Source organism: Salarias fasciatus, chromosome 13 (genome assembly GCF_902148845.1).
Source record: "Salarias fasciatus chromosome 13, fSalaFa1.1, whole genome shotgun sequence".
NCBI lineage: Eukaryota > Metazoa > Chordata > Actinopteri > Blenniiformes > Blenniidae > Salarias > Salarias fasciatus.
The window spans coordinates 14,173,689-14,197,545 of NC_043757.1; the positions used below are offsets into that span (position 1 = coordinate 14,173,689).

The 23,857-nt window shown below is 40.5% G+C and overlaps 1 protein-coding gene across 2 annotated transcripts in view; it reads right to left on the minus strand.

Annotated features, from left to right (window-relative positions):
• Nucleotides 1-731: 731 nt before the first annotated feature.
• The window catches only part of khdrbs2 (KH domain containing, RNA binding, signal transduction associated 2), a 61,592-nt gene continuing 38,466 nt past the window's right edge, over nucleotides 732-23,857 (minus strand). The window contains exons 5-10 of one of the 2 annotated variants that reach the window (XM_030106715.1): nucleotides 22,303-22,430; nucleotides 19,873-20,077; nucleotides 6,213-6,295; nucleotides 5,259-5,317; nucleotides 3,520-3,613; nucleotides 732-764 (exon numbers count right to left, since the gene is read on the minus strand). In XM_030106715.1, the coding sequence (XP_029962575.1) occupies nucleotides 3,522-3,613; nucleotides 5,259-5,317; nucleotides 6,213-6,295; nucleotides 19,873-20,077; nucleotides 22,303-22,430 (567 nt within the window). In that variant the 3' untranslated portion in view covers nucleotides 732-764; nucleotides 3,520-3,521. Of the gene's footprint in view, nucleotides 765-3,477; nucleotides 3,614-5,258; nucleotides 5,318-6,212; nucleotides 6,296-19,872; nucleotides 20,078-22,302; nucleotides 22,431-23,857 lie in introns of those variants that run through there. The other variant, XM_030106714.1, reaches the window with a different exon arrangement.

Here is a 23,857-nt window from a genome sequence, read left to right on the forward strand (position 1 = left end):
TGTTTGGTGAGTGTTCTTCGGCTGCTGCAGCTGTGAAGCTTCTCTTCCTACACTTTTCCACATGTATAATTAATCCTAAGCCGGCCATGCGCGCACTTATCTCCGAGCCAACCTCATACCGTCACCACTCGGCTGTTCTTTTAATCAGATCATTAATTATTTGTAATTGCGTTGCAGCTTTTTTTTTTTTTTTTTTTTTGGAAGATTTTGTTTCCTTTACCTCTTTTGTTTTCATTATTTTAATTGTGTGTCAATGCTTTATTGTGTTTTTAATGAGCTGTCAGAGTTGTGAGGGCTGTAACGTGCACAGCTGACGCAAATGAGCTTTAATGGGGAATTCATGAGAATGTGCAGCGAGATAGAAATTATACTTCAATCCTTCATGAAAAGTGCGACACGGCGAGCCACGGGGAGACGCACACGCCGCACAACACACAAACAGACGCACTGTCGTCTTCAATAGACCGTGAGCTGTGATTTCACTTTAAACGACAAGTGGAAGTTTTAAACTGTCAGGCGTGACTCAAGTGCACCACTTGGAATAACTCTTTTATTTAAAACTTTTAAAATAAGCTATTAAAAAAAAAGAACTCAGCAGTCATAATTAATTTGTGTTTTTACTTTAAACATGGCTAAGCAGCTGGCTCCAGTCTGTCCGGTCTCATCCGTCGAGCAACATGTCACGAACTGAAACGTTAATGTCACCCACTCACCTGTCTTTCTCCTCTTGTCTTTGACCCGATCACACTACAGTGATCCTTCATCTACAGGAGAGAACAAAACAGGATCAGCAACAATGCATTATTCCTCCAGAATCCTCACTATTTCACACACACCGATTCACAGGCTGCATGCAACAGGACATCCACAACAAGCACTACACTCCATCACTGTGAAAAAAGTAAACCAATTCAAGGTGTTATAAAACCGAAATTTTAGGAGAAATTTATTTATATCACTGGATGTGATGTTTTAGTTTGCAGAACATTATTTTATATTTGATTTAAATGGAAATTTATTGTTTCTTTTATCACCGGTGAGCTGAATCGCTTACGGCTCTAGTTAGAGATGGGAAGGTGTGTTTAATTCAGCAGTGCATTTATTTGGGGTTAAAACGGGCAGGTTTACTTTTTTTTTAGTGGAGGTTAGCAGAGGATAATTAAATTAGGATTATTGTTATTGGGGTTACCTGCTTAGTGTTTAGTCTTCACGGAGAGAGTTCAAATGGCTAAACGGGCGTCAGCTGGGAGGTTTAAAGCACGGACAGTACAGCTTTCTCATGGTTAAATGACAGAAATGCAGACAGAGGTTAGCAGAGACATCGAGAAGTTGCAGATAACAGCTGAGGGTTATGTGTTTTTTTTTTTTTTTTTTACTCAGCAATAAAACACCATCAGGCGCTCTTGGAATGCGCAGCATGTCTAAAGTATTAGAATACGTTAGAATGGCATACGAGGGCTGTTCTTACCTCTTTAAACTCCATATCTTTCTCAGAGTCAATCAGTGTCTGTTTAATGAGGTAAAACTTCACAGAATGGATTAAGAAGAGAAATTTATTAGTTTCTAAATAAGAAAACGATCAAATATTCAAGGACGATCGAGCAGGAATATAAATAAACTGTTTAGCAAATGATTCATTTAAGAAAACGTGTTTGGGCTTTCTTTAGTGAAGGCGTTAGCTTTAGCAAAAAGCAGATTTAAGAGACGTTAACCAACTGCAGGAAAAAAAAATGCAAATTTAAAGCTGCAGAGCCGGTGTTTTTAGAGAGTCTTGCACACTGTGTTGAGGTTTATGTTGTTTTTATTAAATGCGTTATGTACAAATACAGATTACACACAGAACCAAGCACGTGTTAGAAATTACATACTGTACATCACTGACTGCTTTCAACCCTGACAGGAAAAACAAAACAGCGTTTCGCACGAGCACAAGTCCCACATCAGTTTGTATCCCTTGAGAATCACAATATATAATCTGGGTTAATTTTTTGTCAGATCTGTCAACTCAGTTTCACGTATCAGTCAGTTATACTCATTTAGATTTAAACATTTTGCTCATAATTGGAGTTCAGGTTGTCACCTGGTTTCCATTTGTTGCGTTTAATGGGGTTGATAAGTTATACATGTTCGGGGTGTGGTGTGTTATCATCATTACATTTACAGGACAGACTGATTCCAGATCAGATGTTGACAAATTAACTGCAAAAACGGCCTTCGATCTATTGTTACCAAGAAAAAAAGAAAAAAAAAATTGAAGAAATCAGCTTCAATCTCACAGTTGGAGTTATTCAAGTCAGTTTAACCAGACTGAGTCAAGACTTTTCGTATTTCAAGTGAGCTCAACATCTCAGCAGCTGCAGCTGCTTTAAAAAAAAATCCCAATTCTGCCTGTGAACTCATTTTGGTTGACTCACACAGAGCTAAGTAGGAGTTACAGGCCTCTTTCGAATTACAAAAAAGTGGATAACTTATTTAAAAAACTTGCAAAGAGTAATTTCTCTTCAGAGGGACGACTTCTGCACAGGTATATATTAATAAAGTGCTGGTTCCACTGTAAAATTGTCTCAGTGGGTCTGACAGCAACTAGAATTAACTATTGTTGTGTGTTTGCATCCTTTTGGAATTATAAGGATGTCTTTTACTTCTCATGTGTTATAACCCAGTCAAAGTGATTTATTTTGCCATAATACTTCATTTAAAAAGTCTAGAAAACTTGCACATTTTTACTATGCCACCATTCCGTACACGTGGGCTGAATCTCTCTGCTGTCAGTGTGCGCTCCTGTCGGCACAGCGGGACGGCAAAGCCGACGTCCGACTGCCGAACAGAGGAAATCACAGAGGGCTTTCTGCGGCGTTACTGCGTGATCTCCTTTCTCAACCTTCCATTGCGGCAGATGTTAATTTGTGTTCCGATAATCACTTCATCAAAGACAACAAATGGAAACCAATTTGTAACAATCACAGACTTAATTTACAGCAAACAAATCCGCAGTTGAACCGATTTATGACCGTGTGTTTGTGCGCTTCTCCCTTTAGAGACGGATGCAACGTAACGTCTCTCTCTCTCTCTCTCTCTCCCCGTCCAGATCTCACGGCTTCCACACTGCATCCGACTCTAAAGTGCGATCTGCATTTGTGTTGCTCCAGGTCTGTTAGATTAATGCAGAAAATCCAAAATCATTTCCATTTTTTTTTGGGGGGGGGGGGGGTAAATATGGAATGGAGCCACGTTTAAGAGCGACCTCACTCCACGTGAGCGAGCGTGTTAAGTTTTAATTCCCTCTCAGTGTGCTTCCAAAGGAAAGAAGACTGGACCTGCATGAGTAAAAACATCATGGATGTTGCCATAATACTGGCTGTTTTGTAAATTAATATCCTTTATGAGGTTGTTTAATTCAGTTTCTGGAGAACAAGGACAAAAGCGTGAATGTTACAACATCTCATGAGAAATTTAAATAGGGGGGGAAAAAAACCCATGAATAGTCGGGAGGAGGAGGAGGTCACATATCTGGAGCACCTTCAGTATCTGCCATAGGGATGTTTTCTGTAGCCCCCTCTTGTCAGTCGCAAAATAGGGGCTTTGAGACATGGTCGGGTCGTCGGCCACTCCTCTGTAAAAATAGTTAAAACACATTGCATAAAAACGCTGCACTCAGTCAAACTGAACGCCGACGACGTATAATGCCCTCTCACGATTTTATTTCACCAAAAAGACAAGAAAATTTAAGCGAGCAAATTACATCCCAGTGACTACAGGGGCTCCGCTTCACAGAAAATTAATTTCATAAGTTCTTTGCCCTCTGTTGGACCAATACGGCGCTCCGACTGTCAGCGGCTTCGTCCTTAGAGCCAAATCACATAAAGATGGGCACCTCCGCTGCATGGCACATTGCACTGCTTCCAAATAAGAAAGTGTTTATGAAGCAGAAAATCAAATCATTGCCCCTTTGGTTTTGGTGTGGTCCGACCTCAACACCCCAGCGCACAATTCATTGTGCTGAAAATGAATGAGCCTGCAGACCCGCTGTGGCAAGCCGCTTATCGTCGCTGTCATGTAAAGGCCTAGCGACTCCACTTGTGGGGAGTTTTTTTTTTGCCTAAATTGTAGCTTTAGACATGAAAGCTTTGCATGTTTTCCTTCACGGTTTGTGGAAATATGGATGAAGGAAGAAAAAAAAAAAAAAAAACCCCACTGGTTGGAAGGAGTGTGGTTTTTATATGAGGGAGCAGGCTTGTGTGCAGAGCCTGTGAGGGCACAAACCCAAAAAGCAAAACTGTCCACCTTTGCAGCAGCCACTGGTTAGTCCCATGAGCCTCCACTGGCACAGTTTTACTGTTGGAGTCAAATGCAGCTTGTCGCTGGGAAGGGAGGAAGGGAGGAAGGGAGGAAGGGTGATGCATGCAAGAAGAGCTCACTGGGCGAGGATGATTAGAAGTGGGCTGGAACCACAAGGTCTTTTCTTTGTTTCTCAGCTGGGAAACGCAGCTCAAATCTCAGAGCTGCAGCAAGACTTTCCTCATGTCAGAAAGAAATTCTGACAAAGTACAAATGATCTTCTTGACGGGTCAGTTTAGTTGAACCAGAAAACAGAACGCCAGCGCAGAGAAACAGTGACTCTTCTGAAACGGTTACCAAAAAAAAAACTAGTAGCATTTACAGCATTTTCACATAAACAGAGAAAAATGTACAAATGAGAACAATTTGCGAAAATTGTCAATCTAAGACTGAGGGAAAAGAATAACTTTGCTCTTTTTTTCTCTGTTTTGGGCAAAAATTCCTTTGTTGTATGTCTACAAATTATTGTTGGACTCTCCTGAGTTTTGTGTGGGACTGCAATTATCATCCTTTTCAATTTTGATTCATCTTTCAATCATGAGGATGAAAAAGCATCAGACTAGTTGAAGAATCTTAGTTTTTGAAGCCCAAGGTAACATCTTCATACTGTCTTTTATGAACAAGAGAACTGCTTTTTTTTTCAGAGTGAAGCCAAAAGATTCAAAAGCAAAAAGGATGAAAAAAAAAAATCCGTCACATCCCGAGGAGCTGAAACCACAAAACGAGGAGCATGGAAAAGCAGTTTTGTTCTGAAAACAACTGAAACAGTTGTTCAGCTACCAAGCTGCTAAATTATCTTTGGACATCAAGAAAGCAGCCCGTAGTGGAATTATGCAGCACTTCCAGTAGATCAAATGATTCATGGAGCAACAGTGACACAAAGAAAAGAGGCTGAGTGACAAAAAAAGAGTTGAACTCACCGTAATTGTTGTAGGATTCGTCACTGCTTCCGTGTCCGTACTCGTAATATTCTGAAATGCTGAACAAGACAGAGCAGGAACGTCATGCAAAGTTTTCATTTAATTTAAAAAAAAATAAGTACAAGGGAAGAAGGAAGCAAACAAATGATGAATCAACGGTCAAAGAAACCGACAAAAAGTAACTGATGAAGGAACGAACAAACCAGCAAGTCATTGAACCAGTGAAGTAAGAATCTCACAAACCATCGAACACAGAGACTTTGGAAATAAACGAATGAAAGAAAAGAGAAACAAGAACATAATGAATGAAAGAAACTATTAAATGAAGAAACCAACAGAATGATGAATGAAGAAACTAAGAAATGAGTGAATGATCGAACAAACAAAAGAACGATTAAACAAGGAAAATATGAAACACACACACACATTGTTTAACAAGGTGCTATTCTCAGTGTCGTCTGTGACACTTTTCATGACAGAGATTTTTAAACTGGGACACAAATCCAGATTTTCCCGCCGCAGCAGGCCTGACTGGACGCTGCAGTCTGTCTGCAGCTCTTGCTCTGGACTGTTTTCTGCTGTGGATTAATCCACATTCGGTCCTCCTGTGCACATTTACAGCAACACCATGTTTTATCTGGGATTAACTGCAGCACCCATGTTGCCCATGCTGCTCACTGATGTGTTTTTAAGAGACGGTGGCACGGGGGCAAACGACACGAGGCTGCGGATACACAGACAGCTTGCTCGTACGATCGGTGTTGGCTTTGGTCTTTTCTCACTGAGATGCACAGAAGTGATGCCCCATAAGGCAGCTGGTCACAGTGGATCTTACACACACTGTATCGTAACAGTGGACAGATGGCGGCTGAGAAAAGTGGTGAAAGCCTGGAAAAGCATCTTTGTTTATCCACATTTTTTGTATGCGTGTGTGTGTGTGTGTGTAAACATCACCTCTTTGACTGATTGCTGTAGTTATCCTCATAGGCTTCGTAGCTCTCGTCGTCGTATTCTCCGCCGTATCCATCATCGTAGCCCTGCGAGGCGACATGCAGAGAGCAATAAACCTGACGCGTCTCCTCGCCTCCGTACAGACTAACTGGTTAGGGGTGAAAATAAAAACAATCAATACTTTGCTCCATGAGCAAACATATTACTTTAGTAGGTGTGTGGTAGGAGAGAAAAGAGGAAAAAAAAATTAATGTCACGCAGAGTCTATTGATTAAGGTTCACGGGGAGAACATGTCTCACCATCGGAGCCTAATGGACAACTTCTTAGTCTGGGTGTAATATGGATCTCAGCTATTGATAAGTAGCCACTCAGGAAGGAAGCAGGGAAACCAACCAGTGGCCGCGGCCAAGTTCAATAACAATACAAATGGCTACACACAGTAAAGACTTCCTATAGTCACACAGACACTTCAGCAGCTACCTGCAGGTATAGGTGACCACATAAAAAAAAAAGTATTAAAAATCCCAGTCCCTTTGGCAGAGCTGTAAAGCAGATGTAATGCTGATGCAGTTTATTTTCCCATAAACACACAGACACACACACAAACACACACAGTACTCTCTTCACACAAGGGGCAGATCATGTGGAAACTGACAGGATCCAGCCTGTATTGAACATTTATGACAATATTCAGCGTAATGAGTGGTCTGTGTGACGCCCAAGAGCTGTCAACATACATTCTTGTCTCATATTATAGTATTAAGTGAGAATGCAAGAAGTCTTAATACAAGTATCTGCATTGCACCTCAGACAGCCTGTTAATCCAGTTAGCGAATGTTTACGTCTACTGAGGAATCCTGCCGGCTTATTTATGCAGAGAAAATGCTCCTGAATCAAACTCAAATCTAACGCCGTAACTGAGTTAGAATGATAAACCACAGAAGAACAGGTTAACAGACATTCATTAATAAATCCAGCAGCATCAAACTGGTACGATGTTGGTATATTTTGTGAATAGAGACAACAATTGGTTTTTGTTTTCATCTCTATATCGTTTCTCTCTGTTCATTCAAGTGTCATGTTTTCAGCCATCTGGTGTTTACACGATATCAGGATAACTGAGCCTCTACAATAAGAAGTTTACTTGAAACTCTTCTTTTTTCTATTGCCACTGAACTCATAACTATGAAAAAAAATGTTTTGGGATTTTAAAATCATATTTTGGAGCTCCTGGCTTTTACAGTTTCCACTGCTTTACGCCTCACATATTTCAAAGCAGGAACAATTCCTTTTTTACTGTCCAGTTGCCAAAAAGCCAGAGCAGAGAGGAGAGGTGTTGATCAAAATGATGATGTGCTGATTAGACTTGCTTTTAATTACGAGAGAGCACTTGGAGCAATAAGGTTTTACGAGCTGAGGTGAGAGCTAAGTCACTATTTTCCCGGAGTTTTGCCTTTCAGACAACTTTTACTCCAGCATTTCTTTGAATTTTGTTTTGTTTTGTTTTTTTTTTTTTGTAGTCTGATGCTGGAAATGAAAATCAGTCAAACACAGAGCAGCATTCCCTCACGTGTGGAACATATAGCATCTGGGGCTTAATTCACAACCGTCAGAAAAGTTCAGATTTACACAAACAAACTTGGAGGAAGCATGCGGCAGGCCTGTGCGAAAACGATGACCCATGTGTGCAAACATTTTGGAAGATAACAGGGAACACAGATGGGGAAGTGGTGAACCGAAGCCAGATCTTATAATAATCGCTCTCATCGGGTTATTTTCACAGCAAACAAATAATCCCAACATTAAAAAAACAAAAAAAATTGAACATTCAGACTAAACAAGCAGTGTTATATTCTGTCTGGGCAGAAAAGGCAACATTTCTTTTCCTTAACTGTCTCTCTTATAGAAGAAATATAAAGGTCAATGTCTCGCCAATTTAATTGTATGATTCAAGATGGAAATAAAGTTTGCTGCAGACACGTCCTCGATGGAAAGTTTAGAATACACCCTGCCAGTTTTAAAGTATCTGGAAGCTAAAATACCAGTGACGAGGTCAGGATGCATCAAGCGACGGATTCTGTAAAGTCTGAAAATTCTAATTAACTCCAGTCGTCAGAGTGCATTCCATCTCTGCAGAACAGAGGAGGGCAGAGATGTCTCAAATCTTTTCGGGCAGAATATAAGCTTCATTTATTTATTTGACAGGAAAACTCCTCAACGAACATGTTGCCAGAGGCAGCAGGTGCTCGGAGGCGACATCTCTCTCTCTCTCTCTCTCACACACACACACACACACACACACACACACACACACACACACACACACACGAACCCCATTCACCTGCACTCATCATCAACAGCAGAAAATGAGAGAAACACCTTCTTTTTCAAATTAAGCTGCTATAAAAAACTGATCAGTAAAACATCCACTTGGCTTCACAGAAGAGGAAAATCAGGTAAAATGTGGAAAATATACGGCCACGTTTTTCCTCACATTTCTTTAATTCATGAGCCTCTTGTTAAGGTTGAACAATGAGTTCATTGTCAAGAGGTAGAATGTAAATCAGTGGTTTTCAGTGTGTGAATGGCCTTTCCAAGGGAAGCGCCAAACAGCTTCAGGCAGCAGCAGGGAGATCTGGGCCTTTTTCCCTATATGTTTGTTTTATTTAATTTCTTTTAAATAAATTAGCATAAACAGCAGTAAAACAAGTAATTATTCAACTTAAGTACAAATTTGTGAACTGAATTTATCGTAAGTAAAAAAAAAAAAAAAAACAGAACAAAAAGATAACATACGTCATAAAAAACATTTGCTATTTGCAAAAAGCACATTTTTATCAGATATCTAAAACACTGAAAGGCCCACATGTTGAAAATCCTTCATTTTTTTCACTCTCCATGATGTATGTGCAGTGGACATTTCTTTTTTAATTGTGAGGCCAAGATCGAGTGAACTCTGATTCATAAAAGCAAAAAAGATTCTTCTTGATACTTCAGCCACTTATATAATTGCAATATAATAAATTCAATAGGATTCGTTTACTGAAGCTCTGAGATACTTTCACACCTGGATCACATATTAGTTTGATTTAATCTCCTTTCACATGGCATCTTTAGAAACCATTATAAGCTGAAATACTAGAATAGAATAAAAAGGAATGGAAATACTGATTAACCTGAGAGGGAAACTCTTTGGAGCGTGGTAAAAAGAATAAAAAATATGAACAACAACACAAATTCAGCTCAAACTCTGACAAAGTGAGTAAAGGTTGAATCTCAGGATCACCTTCAATTGTTGAAGCAGCATTCTTCAACTTTGAGTTAGGACATGTTAGGTAGAAAAAAAATGTATGATTTCATTGGGTCTTGTCCACTTCTTATATCAAAGGTACATCTTTAAACTGGACTGATGTGTCTGAAGAAAAAAACTCCACATAATATTCCCTCAGATCCTTTATTCATGACTGCAGAGATAATCAGTCCCAGCAGACCAAAGGTTCATGTAAACAGCCTAACCTGAGCTGGAGGGAGGCCAAAGTGTGTGCACAACACACACCTCGCCATTGTCTCCTCCTGTAATTGTGGGATCACGCTCATTTAAAGTGATTTAGCGGAGTTTAAAGTGCTCATGTTTCCTCTTCATCATGATCTAATCTCCTCTAATCCTTTCCAAGCTCGCTATTTCGGAATCGAGCTCTCCTGCGATACACGCAGGTCTTCAGCGCCTCTCGGAGAGCGAGCACGTTTGAAAACATCAGAATAAAAACGCGTTCAGAGCTTCGTCGAAACAGGTTTATGGGGAGACGCGTTCTCGGCGGGGCATTATTCCTTCACGTCTGCCAGACACAATAGAGTAATAACACCCTGCATTAGGTGTGGCTGCTTTTCGTAATGCATTATGACACAAAGCGGAGACGCCGGCGTGAAGGACATCAAGTGCGGCAAACACAAAAGAAATTACATTTAAGGCACTTGTACTTACTTTCCCTTTCTCCTGTCAAGACAGGCAGATCCCAACTGCTGGGGATCCTGTGTGGCTTTATTTGTGCGAAAATGAATTTGACTAAATTAAAGTTAGGGATTATGTCAGGGATTAAGTTGTTCTGGGGGATCCGATACGTCTCTTTTTCTTGCCTGAGCATCTCCCTACAAAGGCAGAGTCAGAGTCCCGCATATCTACTCAATTAACCATTTTGTGAGCAAACCCATAGAAAAAAAAAAATTGCTCTACGCTGGACGGCGACCGTAAAAGTATTCAGTGGATTAAATTTCAGTCCCAAGTATTTGAAATAAACCATCGGTCGCTATTTCTATCTGGACTCATGCAAAACTTGCCGTATATTTATGTAGGGGATTAAAATATTTGTGATGTCTCCGGAAACCTGCAAAATGCTGCTCTTAGTGCTGTGCTATGCGAGAAAAGAAAAAAAAGATCCAGGATTCATTTGAACTCATCCCTGCTCAGTTTACTGTTTGTTTACAAGCTCGGCTCAACGCCGGAAAGGTTTGGGCAAAGTTATCTCTGAGCCACGCTGCTGTTAATATTCCCAAACACCGCGGTCGTCCGGTTTACACTTTAAATGATGCTTTTAAAGAAATAATGGAGCTGATTAATTTCTCCCTCTCTGTCACACTTTTTGATGGAATCTTGTTTGAAATTGTCATCACATTCTGTCCCCGCAGTCTTTAAAAGGTCATGTATTTTCCTGCAGCTTGGTCCTAAAAGTAACTCCCACTTTTACACGATGCTGTAACCACCTGACTTTCAATTTCAGCTTGGGTCAACCACAGTCAACCACTTCTGCTCCGTGTTCTCAACCTCAGATGGGCAAAAAAAGTCAATTAATATCCCATTCAACAGTCTACCACTCCACCACACCACCCCTACCGGCATCTAGACTCCAGTGGTGCTGCCAGAATCACCAGAGGCTGATCCTCTCCGAACTCTGAGAACTCCTAATTTTTCTTCACTTGATCTCTCCTTATTCCGATAAAAGCAATAAATATGTATTTATTGTGTACACAATCTATCAAAGTCGCAAACTCGAGTGCTCAAAGCTTAAAGAGAACACGACGGTCACCCCTCTCTGACTGATCTCCTTGCTGACCCCTGTGCATGTTCCTTGCACAACACATAAATTGTGATTCCACGAGTTACCTTGTGTAAACAGTTCGGCTTCTAATTAATGAGGCTTGAGTCCTCTAGTTTGACACTCATCTGTAAAAACAATTAACACCGGTCCCTTTAAACAAGGCAGAGGACATAAATCAAATGTTAACAGAGGAGTGGAGAGTCCTCGCTCAGTGTAATTAGGACAGCGAGAACCTAAAGGCCCTTAGTACTGTGCTTCATTATCAATTGACAACCTGTACGTCCCCCGACAGTGACTGATCTTCATAGGGAGCTGCATGTGAATGCCTCTCCGCGCCACAAAATGGGGAAGGAAAATGAGATTTGCAGCCTTTTGTCTCAGTGAATAGATGCAGCACTTCACCACACTGCTGCTCCCTTACCTGCAGAAATTAAATCAGCTTTGAATCTGCTGTTGTTTCCACACATAGAGCATTACTTCACTTGTAAGTGTGTTTACTAAAAAAAAAAAAAATGTCTTTGTTTAATTAGATAAAAGATTATCACATTAAATATGTGTTTTGAGATTCTATCTTGACTTCTTGAATGACCTCAAGCGACATGTTTGGCTTTCGGGCAGCTGGAAGGGAATCAAAGCGGGGCCCGTATCTGGATGTTTGCAGTCGATTTAACAGTGTTTGTCTGCTTCTGCCAACACAGGAGGCTCCGGTCTCTGCAGGTACAGCGCGGGTCCTTATGCATTCTACCTGAGTTTGTCCTTCTATTAAATAATCAAGTGTAAGTGTGTGTCATACATCTGCTTTGATAAACAGGAGAGTTCTGCATGAATAATTTCCACGATTGATGGAACAGATGTGAACCCAGCGGTGAATCTCAACCTATTGTCACAAAGCAATTACAGCGGATCTGCAATCCAGACTTGACGGTGGCCGCAGAGACGCTCTCCTTCAAGAAATATACAGAGTATCACAAATCTCACACATCTTTTATGTTCATGAAATGGATGATATGGGGAGAATTTCTCTCCATTTCAAAAGGGTGTCCTTTTGCTTTTTCCACACTAGATAGATTAAGAGTTTTTTTTTTTTTTTTTTCTTCAAAGCCTACCAAAGCTCTGTGTTTAATCACATTATGGCATTTCCCCGCACAGCCTCAGTATGGTTGCAGGGCTCAGGTTTAAGAAACCGAGCTGTGCGTTTCAATTTTTACCAGCCATTTGTACAATTCATGGTTTGCTGTCAGGGACAGAAAGCTGTATCACTCTCAGATTCCTCTCGTCTATCATCGGCCCTCCTGACATTGAAAGATAAGATTTGATACAGATGGGATTTGATCTTTAACATTAAACCGAGGTCGTGGTCCCAGTCTATACTGAATTCCATCAATCACATTTTTAATCTCCCTCTACTCTCTCTGTGCACTTTTCACATGAAGTAACTTGCTGTGAAATGTCTCACTTATGATCTTTCATGGGGGATTCTGCCGTCGGTCCAGCAGTTCTTCTATAAAATGATAACTTTTAATGACATTTTCAACATTTAAACATAAACGTTCTGTTCTAACTTCAACACAAATGCGTTCAGAGAAAGTAACACAAGAAATATACTTCTATAAGAGAGTGCAACACATTTACATATCACAATTTAGCCACATTTAAGTGATGTGCAGAACATTTAATGATAAGTATAATGTCCTCTGTGTTTCATTCAGTAACTACAAAATTTATGCAATGTATATTTCTGTAGAGCAATTAAAAATATAATTTAAGACAGAAGAGAGAGGCTAGTTGCTGAAATTGCAGATACCTTATCACTGAGAAACACTCATTCACTGGATAACAGATCTGCATTTTAAGCAGTTTTTACATTATAGTGAAGTTGGAGAATTCATTTTGCGGCAGCTTAATGCAGTCAGTGGCCGATTGACGAGTTTATTTATGGAATAAATATGAGAAAGAAGTGTCAAACACTAAGACAAAGCGAACCCATTATTTCCTCTTTGCAGTTTTGTCTTTCTCATACTGGCTTCACCAAAATGTAGGAGTATTTGTTAGTGGGTGGTGGTGCCACGAATGTTTTTAATAATTAAATAGTCCTAGAAAATAAGTAAGGAACACTTGGTCCAAAAGAACAGACTTATCTGTCAAGTTTTCCTCCTGATCAAATTTTTCTTTGTGGATTAATCTTTACTGAAGGGCTTCTTATTTTATCTGAAGTGAGACTAAAAGCCCACCTGCAGGCTACAAACTGGAGATGATCGAGATGCTGTCAAGTGTAAAAATATGTCTAAGTATACCCCAAGGAAAAAGCTGTTTTAATATTTGACTCATCAAACATTTCAACCTCTGTGAAACTGTGCTGATTAGTAAAAGGCTGAAGAAATGACAGCAATGGAGGCTGGAGTGAGGAGCAGCTGATGTCAGGCCAAAGGCAGGTAGCACCATGGACAGCTCCACAGAACTCCTTAATAATACTGAAAAACAAAGTCATCCAAACTTAAATCATACAAACTCTGTAGAGAGAGAGAGAGACCTCGGTTGAATTTAATATCACACTACACACTGCACCACCTTCACATTTTGAGGATTTGATCAATGAGAAACTTTTGAAAAAAAAGTGAGTACAGTATCAGACCATAAAAAAAAAAAATCTTTTAGATTTTCATCTGATGTTCCAGATTAGGTGCAAATGTTCAGAAGCTGCTTTATCTAAATCTCTGACATTTGGAGTCTGTTGGCGTCTTTGCTATTGAAATGTGGGATGCAAAGACCTAAAGAGCTCTTCAAGGTCTTTTGGAGAAAGGTTGCAGTAATCTTTGAGGCTGGTATGGGATTTAAAAGGAGCTCTTCAAATTATTAAAAAGAAAAAAAAAACTTTTTCAAAAGGAAAATGATGTGAAGGTGTGGACGATTTCAAAGTGTTGGTGATTTGGTCAACAAATCCTTGCAGATTTAAGAACAAAGTGTGATAGAAAAATAAACTAACATCGGAAAGCTATTTCATGGTAGGTAAGAAATGGCTTTTTCCATTTCACAAAATAGGGGGAAGTTATAGTGGTTTCTGTAGGTAAGCTGTGAACAAACATTCACAATACCGCCGTACCGATGCTATATAGAATGACCTCCACACGAAAGGCATCAATCCAAGTCAGAGCACTGTTATCCACTTCACTCTGCCATTCTTTAAGAGGTACCATAATGGTCACTGTCACTGTATTAGTTTTACTACACTGACAGCGTGACAGAGTCCATTTATCACTGTTGTCTCCGGAGGACCCTCGTGTTACAAGACGACCTGCAGCAGTGCAGAAAGACGCCAAACGTGTATGGCAACTTCGCCTCAAATGGGAGCGAAAACAACAGTCTGTCATTCATTCAGTAAACACAATCGCCTGCAAACTACAGGATGCGCGGACACACACACACACCTACGTATGTATAGACCGGTTATGAATAAGCAATCTCATGCAAATTGGGCTTTGGGCAGAAGATGTGCCAGGATATTAATGCCTTGCTGTGTTGACTGTGCATAAATAAACCAGCGAATGCATGAAAAACAACAATGATGTCGCCATAATTTATTCATATGAACAAAAGATAGCTTTAGATTTCATTTTCTAAATGTATATACTAGAATAAAAAGGTTTGCCTTCAGAATATTATGATAGAGGGTTGAAAAAAATAATAATTGACATTCATATGATAGAAAGACTGACCACAGGAGATAGTGAGTTGTATAAAGAGATAACTCGGAGGCAAATTGTAGAGTCCTTGTTAAAATCAATCATTTAAACAACAAGTGAATAGTCTGTCAACACGGCTCAGAACGTACATGTGGGGTCAGATTTACCCAGATTTAAAATAAAAACAGATGGCGTCTTCAGCGTGCATGTAAACACCTGAGAATAATCGAGTGATTGACAAAAACAGTGAGGGGAGAACACACACACACACATACTGAGAAAGCTGTGATGTACTACAAATGCATTCATGCTGCATAAAGGTTACCGCACATCATTTAGTAAATTTAGCCTAAATGTCATATTTGCCATGTTTTCCAAATTAAAGGAAATGTTATCCATGATTTTTGTTCATGCTTTTAGCTGCGACAGCAAGTCTCTGAAGGTTTTTGTTTTTTTCTTCATGTCCGATGCCGTTGGAAAAACAACAGCAACAATAAAAAAAGAAAATGTCTTCTCTAGAAACCTTGTCAAAATAAAAGTGCTGGGAGGCCAAATGAGGCCACTCAGCACGACAACGGCAACCAACTTTGTTAAAAGGTGAGCTGATAGCCTTATTTCTGTAACAAAGCATAACCAGACCCAAGTCTGTGTCAATCAGCGAGTGGCAGAGCTGTTGCTCCTCCTTGTGGTAACCATTCCAATCTACCAGGCACCCCCAACGGAGGAGCTACGAACAATGGTGGCTGCTGGGTTCGTTTGGTACTACGGACAAATCGTGTCAGTGAAAATGCACGAAAACCTTTACCGTCCAGAACCATCCCGGTCCAAACTGAACAGTGGAAACAATGCCAAAGCATATCTTTAACAACTACCAGCGTGTGCGTGTGTGTGTGTGCGTGTTTAGAAACAGAAAGCTTTAGAAACCACGTCCATGTTGATGTCCGTCCATCCATCCGTCCAATTTTTGTTTCATTTAAATAGGACTTATGAGGGACTACTGCATCAGTTTATATGCTCTGAGAGTGAAAACACATCTTCTTTTTAGATTTTTTTTTTTTATATCCTGATATAAAAACACACAGACTGAAGTCAGATGAGCGCTTAAACAAGTCAGAATGTGACCCTCTGAAAAGCACAAGGACGGACCATTACTCAGTTATTTACTGCAGCAGAGAAAGAGACAACAGTGATTAAGCTTTGCTAAACCTTCATGCATCTGGAGTCAACAAGACTTTAATATTAAGAAATGCAGAAGTCCTTTGTAAGCTCTGCATACATCTTGTTCCATTTATCTCAGGATCTACAGGAAATACAAAAACACTGTTTATGAATGCAGGAAAGCAAACCAGCCTGAAAATATGACTTTGTAGATGGAATGAAGCATTTGAAACTAAGAGCTTACTGTACAGTAGTGTTTTATCAGCTCAATCTGAGGTTTATTATGCTTTCCTATCGAGACAGGATGCGAGTCCTTCACCACTGGTCTGGTCTGCGTAAGAAAACCAACAAACCAACGCTGGCTCCACACACGACTTTTCGCATGCTTGTGTATTTTGTTATTATGTTTCAGTAAATTGTACACTGCAAAATTCTTGCAGAAGAATAATAACAAGCAGGGAAGCATCTTGTTTACTCACTGAAAGAACAAACAAATGTAACAAACATGGACCGCTCCACAAAATGGTCTCTGGGAGATCTGGAAACTGCGACATGCTTTCAGAGCTGTACGTTTTGTCCTGGTGAGGTATTTTAGGCACTCGGGTGTAAATCAACACGGCGTGAAGTATGTTTGTTCCAGCCACCATTTTAAGCTGCGCATTTCAGGGCTCTCAATCCGGGAATCCGAGACTACTATGTCCCCCCCGATGAAGACGTCTCCCTGATTCAAATGAACAGATCACCGCCAGTTCATATTCTCTTCACTTGAATTGGTCTTGTGAGTGTCATTAAAGCGCTCGTCGTAATGAAGGAAGATCTCACCTGGAGTACAGGTGAGCCGCTGAGTCACAATGGGCCCGAATGCATTAGTTTATGTCTGCACATGTAGGCCCTGTAGCTAAAAGCAATTCACAGCTCATTAGAGACTCTCTGGGTTTGGTTGAGTATAAAGGAAAAAAAAAATAAAAAAATCCCTACACAGCATCGTTGCACAGTAATAATCTAGAAGAGAGCTGCTGTAAATGACACGGCAAGGTGAGATTTGTGGTGGAAAGATGAAGAGAAACACATTACGTTCATAAATTATAAAGCAAACAATGACACACGATCACCAGCAGCTTCCCCGTGCTTTCAATTCAAGTTTTAAATCAATACCGCCCCCGATTAGGTGCGATCATGGATATTCTCACAGTATCTCTTTTAAGAGACAGACTGGCAGCTTGACAGAGTCCATCAATCAACAGTCTCTGGAGAAATTACATGATACTCACACACACTCACAAGCACACACACGTGCTACATTTTCCTGAAGACTTACAGGTTGCAGCAACAAAATCGCCTCTGCTGCTGCTGCTGCTGGTCTGTTATTGTGTTTCAGTAAATTGTACATTGTGGGATTCTTGTCCAAGAATAATAACAAACTAGTATAGCAGTCTTGTATATTCAGTGAAAAAAAAAAAAAAAAAAAAAAAAAAAGGGAAAATCAAACACGGACCTTGGTATAAAGAGGTCTCGCTACAATCTGGAAACATGCTTAAAGAAAATTGTGTAAAGTAGCAGGGAAAAAAAAAACAGCAAAGTGAGATATGAGGGAAGAAAATGTTCAGGACAAACTCATCTTTCTGTAATCCCCTAGTCTCTGCGCTCCCACCCTTCTTTCCAACCTCCAATTACAAAGAGGGAGAAATGCCTCGCTTTTTCACTCCGCAGAAATACACAGGCTCTACATCAGAACTCAATTTGGTTTGGTAATGAGACTGCGCTTGTGCATTTCCCCATGCAGACAGCCCAATCTTCAATTGCCTGCACACATGGGGGCTTTTCTTAGCAGGAAGGCTCTGAGGAAATAGACTGGTAAAAGTGTTGCCGTTTTTCATTTAGATGAAACTTGGAACTCACCTTGTGTAGTTTTTTTTTTTTTTTAATGACCTTGAGGAGATCTGAGGACAAACGTTCTTTTAACTAGGGCCTTGAACATCTTTTGATATGGATCCAAGCATTATTTTAAGTGAAATGAAAGATTTCACAGACGACTGGTCAAGGCTGCACCTCTCAGTGAAATGTTCCTCCTTCGCATATTAATGCTGCTGGTTCTCAATACGGTGGCTTGAGGAAACCCAGTAGTGACTTTCTAATAATACATGCAGACAATTTCTTTCGTTAATGACGTTTACCACCAAAAGAGATGATTTTTGCTCACTTTTGACGAAATAAAGTAATTCTATTGCATTAACCTTGAAAATGAAGACAACACAGTTCATAAATGTTTCTCTACATTTTTCCTCCATATTTCCCAAAAACTGTGGCTTGTGTTGCATTTTTTTTAAGTTTGAGAACTGTAATTAAGGTCTGACAGTACTGTGCGATGCTTACAGTCAGCTGTGATCCACATCAGCTGGAGGCTTATTTAAGACACAATTTTGTGAAAGCAACAGGGAGTCACTACTGAGGGACCGAGGAGCTGTATGCGTCTCCGGAGCTCCATTCTTCTGCTCGCCAAACCCCGACTGAGTCAGAAACTTTTCAGGGAATTGTTGGTCTAAACTGACGTCACCAAAAGAAACAGCTCCACTTGCAAGCGGACGCTGATTTAAAACTCCTCCTCGGGCGAAGACCGTCTTCCCACGGAGACGGCTCCCCGACATCACACAGCACGTTTGGTTTCCAAAACATCCCGCAGTTCCTTTACAATTCAGCGTCCACCTGCATTTCTTTTGAAATCTGGAGAACTCAAAACCATTTTGTTTGTTTGAGTGAAGCAGGGCTCGCAAAGAGGTTATGAGCTTCTACAGACCGAGAAGGTGAGAAATATGCAGCATGTCTCAAAACTCCTGACAAAAAGAGAATCTGATATTAGTAAATAATACGCTCAACTCTGAATCTTGACCCCTTGTGCTCTGAATTGACGACTCAAAATGTGTTGCTGAAATGTGCACTGTTAAAATTTAAGCAAAGAGTGATTTAAAAAAAAAAAAAAGTAAGGTAATAAGTAAGGTCCAAAAAAAAAAAAAAAAGAAACAATGATCAAATTAAAAAGTGATGAGTTGAGTTTGAGCTGGCTCATATCAAGCCTCAGCTCGAGCTGTGATGAAGGAATCCGAGTTCGCTTAAAGAAATCAGGTTGTCTGGGGTCACGTGAAGCGAGGCTCCCAGCAGAAACACTCCTCTGCAGGGCAAAAGCGTTTGCAATGATGACACAAGAGATAAGCGTGATTTGTCACACGGGCATGTTTTACCCATTAAAACCCAAAATATGGATTCAGCTTACAAGAGCGTCCTCGTGCAATTCCTGATAAAACAATTAGCATTCATTTAAATTGTGATTAGTTGTTTAGTTTAGCGCAATAATTATCTTCAAATTAGCACAGCGGCATGAATGAAATGACTGTTTATTATCCCTCGACATAAAAGAGCCCTGTGGACTGAAAAGCTACAAAGAAAAATGTACTTTTGAAAAAATGTCTGGCAAAAAATAAAGCAAATATGCTCCCAGTTTGCATTAGACAGCATCTTTACTTGATGATCGAAAATCATTACCGTCTCTATGGTATGCGTTTTGAATTAAAGAAGAGCAAAACATATAGGTATAGTTCTTCGTTACTCCATTTTTCTTGAAACACATCCACCCAGATCACTCTGAAGGGGATTAAATAAAGTCAGATTTACACACAGTGCAAGTAAAATGACGATCAGATATACTTTTCAGTATGTGCAAAGAGGATTGGACTCACAAAGTCGTCGTATGATTCATGTGTGACGGCCAGCAGCGGGAGTCTGTACCCGCCGCTCGCCGCCGCCGCCGCCGCCGCCCCCGCCCCCCTGGCTCTGGGAGCTTGCCCCTCCCTCGTCAGAACGGCGGTGGGGAGTTTGCTGTGCGCCGCTGTGGCCGTGCCCCGAGGTGCCGCCGCCGCACTCCTCCCCGCACCCCTCAGGCCCCTGGAAGAGAAGACAAACGTGGCACCAACCCGTGGCGGTGGCTGTCTCACGGCACGTTCAGGTGGAACGCGAGATAAACGGCACTCAGACGGACCCTCTAATGTTTAACAGGCTGGCTATTTTCTCTTATTCTGCTCTGCAAACACGCCTGTGGGATGCAACATGGAGCAGTGCCATGTCTGTTTGTGCACAGTCGCATATCCTGCTAAAACCACTGAAAGCTCCCGGGCTGCAGGCAGGAGCAGAGAGCAGGTATTTGCCAAGCGCCGACACAGACGTCAGGGGTCAGAGGACGGGTGGAGACTCGAGCGGATTAGAGTAGATTGTTTCTTTTGTGAAAGTGTGACTTCCCAGCAGCTGGATTACAGAGCCACTGCAGGGATTTTCAGGAAGGATTTAACATCGCAAAAGTGCCTATTTTCTGCTAACTTACATTTTAACAGCATGATGTAGGTGGGCTAGGACACCTTTCTTCTTCTGGCACATCGTTCGCCAGGTAGAAACTCATTGTGATCCAAAAATACAGACACTCACGGAGGGAATTACTGATGCATATTTTTCATGGAGATTTACAATATTCGCTTATCGTTTCACCGTGAGGAGAGAATCAGGGTATAGGAGAGTGGCGGCGGTGACTTTAAATTGGGAGCGTCCCATGCTGCTGCTGGATTTAGCTCATCTACATGTGCTGTCTGAATTAGGCCAGACTGTCAAGGCAAACTGTACCTGCTTACTCCTGAGGGACTGAAGCGGCTCAGGTAGATTACTGACAGTTTGCTCTAAAAACGGACTTAAAAGGAGGCTGAAAGCAGCAGGCGTTTCGCACAAGCAGACGCGCATGGTGCAAACGGCACGGTTTTCTGGTCCCGAGCAGATTTCCTGGGAAGCGGGTAATGTCTGGATAATCAATCCAAACATAGAAGTCATAGGAAGTTTATTTAAAATACTGAAAGATTTGCACGTTGACTAAATAGTTATGTTCACATATCTAGCACTACATTAATTTCTCAATCAGCCATTAAACTGCACATCATAGTGCACTAAATTATATAATGTCGAGATTTATCAAGACTTAAAAGACGAGCCAGAAACTACAGCATGATCAACAGTTTGAAGATGAATTTGAACGAACTGTAATCTAAAGCACATTCTTCAAACAAACTACAAGGAAATTAAAAATTACATGACAGTAAACTTCTTGTATTTCCTCGTCCAGAATCAAACTGAGGGATTCTCACAGTGAGCTGAGCATGCGTACCACTATAGAATAGTGTCACAGTTTTTGCATAAACAAAAGAGAACAACTGTGAATAATCCTCACAAAAGTTAATAGTTTCGTTTGTTATAGTCAGATTTTAATTATTTTTATGCAGATTGTACATAAAGTGCTTCAAACATGTGGAAACCAGACCATCTTGATGGTTCTCATTAGAGATTTAATTCCGTAACCTTTCAAGTCTGATCACAAAAAACAACTCGTTTTAATACAGTTTTTAATCTGTCAATTATTCCAAAATATTTTGAATTTGCATTGGATTTTGGTTTTATCAGCCAACAGGTTTCAAAATTGGGGATTTTTAAAAAATAAATTAATCCTATTATTTAGGGTCTTAGGGAGTAATTAACAGCAAATATTAACATCTTAGTATTTGATAAAATAAACAACGTTGATCAATTCAACCAGATTTGAGGAGATCAATAAACCAAAACAATACTGAAATATGTTCAGACCACAGAATGTTTCATGTCAGGTGTTGATGCCACAGTGAGGAGAAACCACCGATAAAGAATTGCTTCCATGTTAGTGTTGTAGTTTGCTCTTGTCCAAGCTTCCACCGCACAGTTCCTAAAACTGAAAATGTTCATCCACCGGGCCAAAAGACACGTTTCTCTTCAATTTCAACTCCTTGAGCTTAGAGTTACCCTCACATATTAGTAATCTCTCATCTGTAGCTCTGAACATCCGTATCTGATGGATCTGGTGCTTTGGATTGATCTGTACTGCAGGAACTTTAAAATGAACTTCCACAGGTGCAGCACAAACATTTTCATTTTACTAAATCATATGAATTCATCAAAATTAAAGCATTCAAATCCTGCCATTAAAAATTAGTCATTAATGCACCTTGGCAAAACCTTGATCATTGTTGAATCAGGCACAGGTGCTCACAATCGGGCGCATTCAACTATTCCTTGCTTTTCCTCTCCGGTAACGGTGGTTTCACCTTGTCGATGCGGCGGTCGCCGGCCGAGCGCTCCTTCCCTGCATCGTCCTCCCTCTGCTCGACTCGTCTGAGCCGTTCAGCAGGGACAACTCTCTCAGCTGCTCCTGTCTGATCTCGTCGTTGTAGTCCTGCGGAAAACAAAACGCAGCGCGTCTCGTGTAAAAACCAGCCCCCCGAAAAACAAGGACATTTGTCTTCTGACTGCAACAGATGCTCGCAACTGCAGAAAATGTCATCAGATTGGAATTATCTCCACACACACACACACACACACACAGGGAACACATGGCGTCGCCGAGCACTGAATAGTTGATGAAGACTGTTATCTCCTGGCTCTGTTTTGACTAAAAATGCAGGGAAAAGATTAGCAGTTGTAGTAAATAGAAAATATAAATATTGTGAATTTATTGTTTGCATGATTAAAAAGAGGGAAAAAAACTGTTATTCTGTTGGAGGTTTGTACAAGGACTCCATATTTTTCAGGGAGGGTTTTTCTCGTGTGCTGGACATCTAGAGAAAATAAATCCCTGGTTTTCAAACCATCTCACGAAACCGCATGTTTAGAAGGAGGAGGACAGAAGAGGCGAATAACACCAAGAAGACCCCCTTTTTTATATTTTGGAAGTACAGAAAAAATATTCCTTTATTTGTCAGCCACACAGCCTGTAATTGACAGTTTCAACAACTTTCTTTGGAATATCGTTATCTTGTGAAGCATTTTTCTCAACCGCTTATCAAACATGATACAGATCATTACACGGGAGATACGGCGGCGGACAAAGCAGTATTCATTATCTTGTCATTGCTGACAGATAAACAGGCTTATTTCTCAGAAACACTTAAGCCAGGCCCACAAGATTTGATACCCGGGGCAAAAATGCTTTTGTAACGACAACAATGCAGTGGAGGAAGCAGCGGATTTCTTCATTTATTTCACACTTTTTGACAGGAGCTTTTATTTGCTGCTGTTGTTACTATTTTCCGTGCATTTGTTTTTTGTTTTTTTTTCTTCGGCGTCGCTGACTGAAAGGAGAACGAGGGCGCCGCATTTTCAAAACACACGAGTTTAATTGTTTCACCTCCATTTGTCGCTTCAAGGCAGGCTTTAAGGCCGGCAGGGCGGCATTAAGATTTGCTGGCGAATACATTAGCCTGCATTAGATTTGAACGGCTTTTATGACTAAAAGATATTTTTCTTACTTTTCACTAAATAAAATCAAGAGTTGCAAATATTGTTTATCCCTCAAAATGAAGACATAACAGCAGACACACTTGTCTATTATAAATAGGTTTGCTATAATGACCACAACTGCAACGATTATGCAGTTTCGTCATTCATTATGATTTTAATTGTTTTATCATTTTAATACATTTTTACCTGTTTGAAATCTTGTTATCGTTTTATCACTTTCGCCCACTTTCAGCACTTTCATTACAGCTTTTTAGTCATCAGTTTCTCTCCAAACATGCACAGGTCAACCTGCACCGCTGGCGGCACAAGTAACTAAATCTAACTCTCTATTTTTCTTCCAACCCGTTTCTTTTTTGAGGATTT